The 3,226-nt window shown below is 44.9% G+C and overlaps 1 protein-coding gene across 3 annotated transcripts in view; it reads right to left on the minus strand.

Moving 5' to 3' along the window:
• Positions 1 to 6: 6 nt before the first annotated feature.
• Positions 7 to 3,226, minus strand: part of LOC113210245 (uncharacterized) — a 34,626-nt gene continuing 31,406 nt past the window's right edge. For all 3 annotated transcript variants that reach the window (XM_052268495.1, XM_052268494.1, XM_052268496.1), the window contains exon 5: positions 7 to 889. In XM_052268495.1, coding sequence (XP_052124455.1) covers positions 695 to 889 — 195 coding nt within the window. In that variant the 3' untranslated portion in view covers positions 7 to 694. The remainder of the gene's footprint in view (positions 890 to 3,226) is intronic.

Here is a 3,226-nt window from a genome sequence, read left to right on the forward strand (position 1 = left end):
GTGGGGAATACGGGGCAAGGAGATAGGCGCAGGCGCGGCGGCGCCTCGCACTTCCCTCGGTTCTAGCTCCCAAACCGGTAAAGATAGATGGTGGGTATAAGCGAGTCGAACATGGACCCAGGTTAAAGCTGTAATTTTTTCGCGATACCACCAGTACAACGCGAGTGGCTACACGTGAATGATTGCCTGGGGTGCCCGGCCGTATGGTGAAGAGGCGCGAGAGGTTCAAACGATTGGAAAACAGTGCCGCCATTTTTAAACTTCATAGGCCAAGGCTGATGGACGAAAGTAAGCCCAAAGGGCAAAATCCGTGGAAAGATTAAAACAATTCCTAATTTTGAAGACAAAACCGACCCAAAACAATTTTTTTTGTATCCTTATGTTCAGGAAGGACTGAGGAATTATGGAGCACTTTCCCTTATTAACATAAATCATCCGGTAATTTGTCATTGGATCCTGAACTTTCAAAACCCGTTTACTCGGAACGCGCCGGTAATGAGATCGGACTATTGAACGGTCGCGGCCAGATCGGACTCTGTTGAACGGTCGCTGTGAGATCGGATTTTGTTGAACTGTCGCGGCGAGTCCAGACTTTGTTGAGTGATTGCGGCGAGATCGTACTTTGTTCTCAGGACCCATCGAATATTTTTTGCAAGGCACCGATTACTTTTATGTGGTCAGTTTCACAAAATTGTTACGGTTTAATCTTACCAAGCTTGTTTATGCGTACGCGTAGTGCCTCAACGTAGAATCTCACGCAGGAAGCACGTAAGTTCTTCTCATTAAACAGCTCTACCTCCACGTCCCAAATGTACTTCTCCGCATTGCTGACGCCCATCGCCAGGGCGGTTTGAATATCAAGGGAACCGTTGGTCACGATGCGTCGGGTCTATAAACGCGTTTCAGAAATATCTGAGTAAAGCATTCCGGTAAAGCTGAAATGCAGAAGAATGCAGGGAACAAGAAAACGGAAGTCCCGTGGAAAATCTTTCTTCTTCCTCGCATTCTTCTGCATTTTAGCTTTACCGGAATGCTTTATTAAAACGAAAAGTAAAGCGACACACTGAAAAAGAAAATATGGTGCTGAGAGACAGCGCACGCTAAAAACAATGTCGCGTTTTTTGAGGGGAAGGAGGACACTTTGAGGACCTCTTATATTTTAGCAAAACTCGTCAGTTTTCTCCTGATATGATATGAGATATTTCCTCATTTTAAGCATAATCTGAGGCAAGACCCAAGGAGTTATTTCCTCAAACATAGAAGGTCCTCAACGTTTTCACTTTTTCCTTACAAACGTTATTAACTAGCTATATGTACGCCAGACCACGTCTCGCGTAACAGGCTTCGCGATATATCTCACGAAACACTGTTACGCTGCGACGCGCCTGGCGCACACATAGCTAAGCCTAGGGCGCTGACACCCGAGACGAGTTAATGAGAGAGGGTATAGGGGAACAGGGCCTTCCGGGCCGAAAATTTGACCTACTCAAACCACTTGTCGGGGTCTTATTACTCTAAAATTAGAGAAATGAAACTTCTGCTGTTCGGTAACGGTTTTCATCAAAATTCCGAATTTTGACAGATTGTTCTGTAAAAATCAACGTTTTAGAGATACTAGATAATCTAGGGACCCTTAAGCCCAAAAAGGGTGTGGTTCGACCCGTAATGTGTGGTTGAAGTATTACTCCCTTTACAATTCAGTGAAGCCTTTTTTACGATTTAATAGACCATTTTGTTTCTTTTTCCCGTTGTTTTCGCCAAGAAGTGCCCCAAAGCCCCAAAACGGTACCCCTTACAGACTTTCAGAATGAAACTTTTCCGGTCAGTGGAGTAATGGGCTTTGCTAATCGCTCAGCCAACAGTTTATTTTTGTAATTTATTCTTGTTCTATACTGAATCTATTCGGCCACATACATTGGTAACGTGTACTGAGTGTATACGTGTACGGAGTGTATACGATGTGTACACGGGGCAGTTTTCACGGGCGACCGAATCGAAACAGCAGCCTTTCCTTCTCAAACGTTGCTTAGATTACAGTTTTCACACTTATTCTTTCAAAATGCGCTCTGATTGCCGTGGTGCTTATGACGAAGACGCGCCTGACGCGCAGTGCCGCTCAGCGCTGCTGCAGTCGCACGAACTATAGGATGGCGTCGAAGGCTCGTGTCTACGTGATGGGTCTGCGTTACGGTGCGAGCCTGGGCGCGAGGGGGTTTTCAATTCTGAAATACCGTGTACACCAAATGAGGTATTTCACAGGTAGTTCACGTGAAATACACCGAAATACGCCTAAATATGCTCCAAAACGGTGAACTTTTCCTGAGAAATACCGACGAAATACACGTATTACGATGTACTGTGTGCACGGAAATCTCGAGTGAAAATCCCCTCGGCTGGGCGGGTGCAGGGGGATAAGGTAGATACACTACTACTCGCCTTTGAATGATTTTCCTTTTTACGAAACCGCGTCAACTCCTACTTGTTTTCAAATAGATCTTGGCCACACGTTGTTCAGGTAATAGCTGCGCCTGCAGGCGCATGCGCAGAAGGGGCTGCCCAGCGGTGCAGGCCCCAGCCGATAGATGGCGATCGATCGAGGCGCCAACCAAAGACAGCTTCTGCTGCTAGTTCTAGAAAGATTTTCCCTTTTATTGCACTGTAAAACAAAACTGCTCAGCAATATCAGCTATGCCCACTGCCCCGTGTACATCTCGTATACACTCCGTATACGTTATCAGTACACGTTCCTACTATATGTGGCCGTGTTTACCTTATGTTCGTAAAAAAAAGACCCTCTAGCGCCGAAACGGTTTGAGATAGAGCGAAACGGACGAAATTTTCGGCCGAAGGTCTATACTTTGATGGGTTACCCCTTAGGAAACCATAAAAAAAAATATTTCTAAAAAACGTTAGTTTTGGGACCTGTTGTTTTTTGGCTGAGCGATTAGCGAAGCCTATTACTCCGTCTGGTCGGAAAAAACTTTTTCTGTCTATCTGTCTGTCTGTCTGTGTATCTGTCCACACGAAAACTCGAAAACGAATTGAGCAAGCCACCTGGGATTTTCAGGGTCGTTTTGTATCATAAAAAGACAGATCGAGTTCGAAGATGAGCATTCTAGCTCAAAAATTGGATTTTTAAAAAATCAAAAACAAGAGGTCCCAAAAATGACGTTTTTTAAAAATATTTTTTTAATGGTTTCCCAAGGGGTAACTCATCAAAGTAGAG

Source organism: Frankliniella occidentalis, unplaced genomic scaffold (genome assembly GCF_000697945.3).
Source record: "Frankliniella occidentalis isolate FOCC.00 unplaced genomic scaffold, Focc_3.1 Scaffold70, whole genome shotgun sequence".
In the NCBI taxonomy this organism is placed as follows: Eukaryota; Metazoa; Arthropoda; class Insecta; order Thysanoptera; family Thripidae; genus Frankliniella; species Frankliniella occidentalis.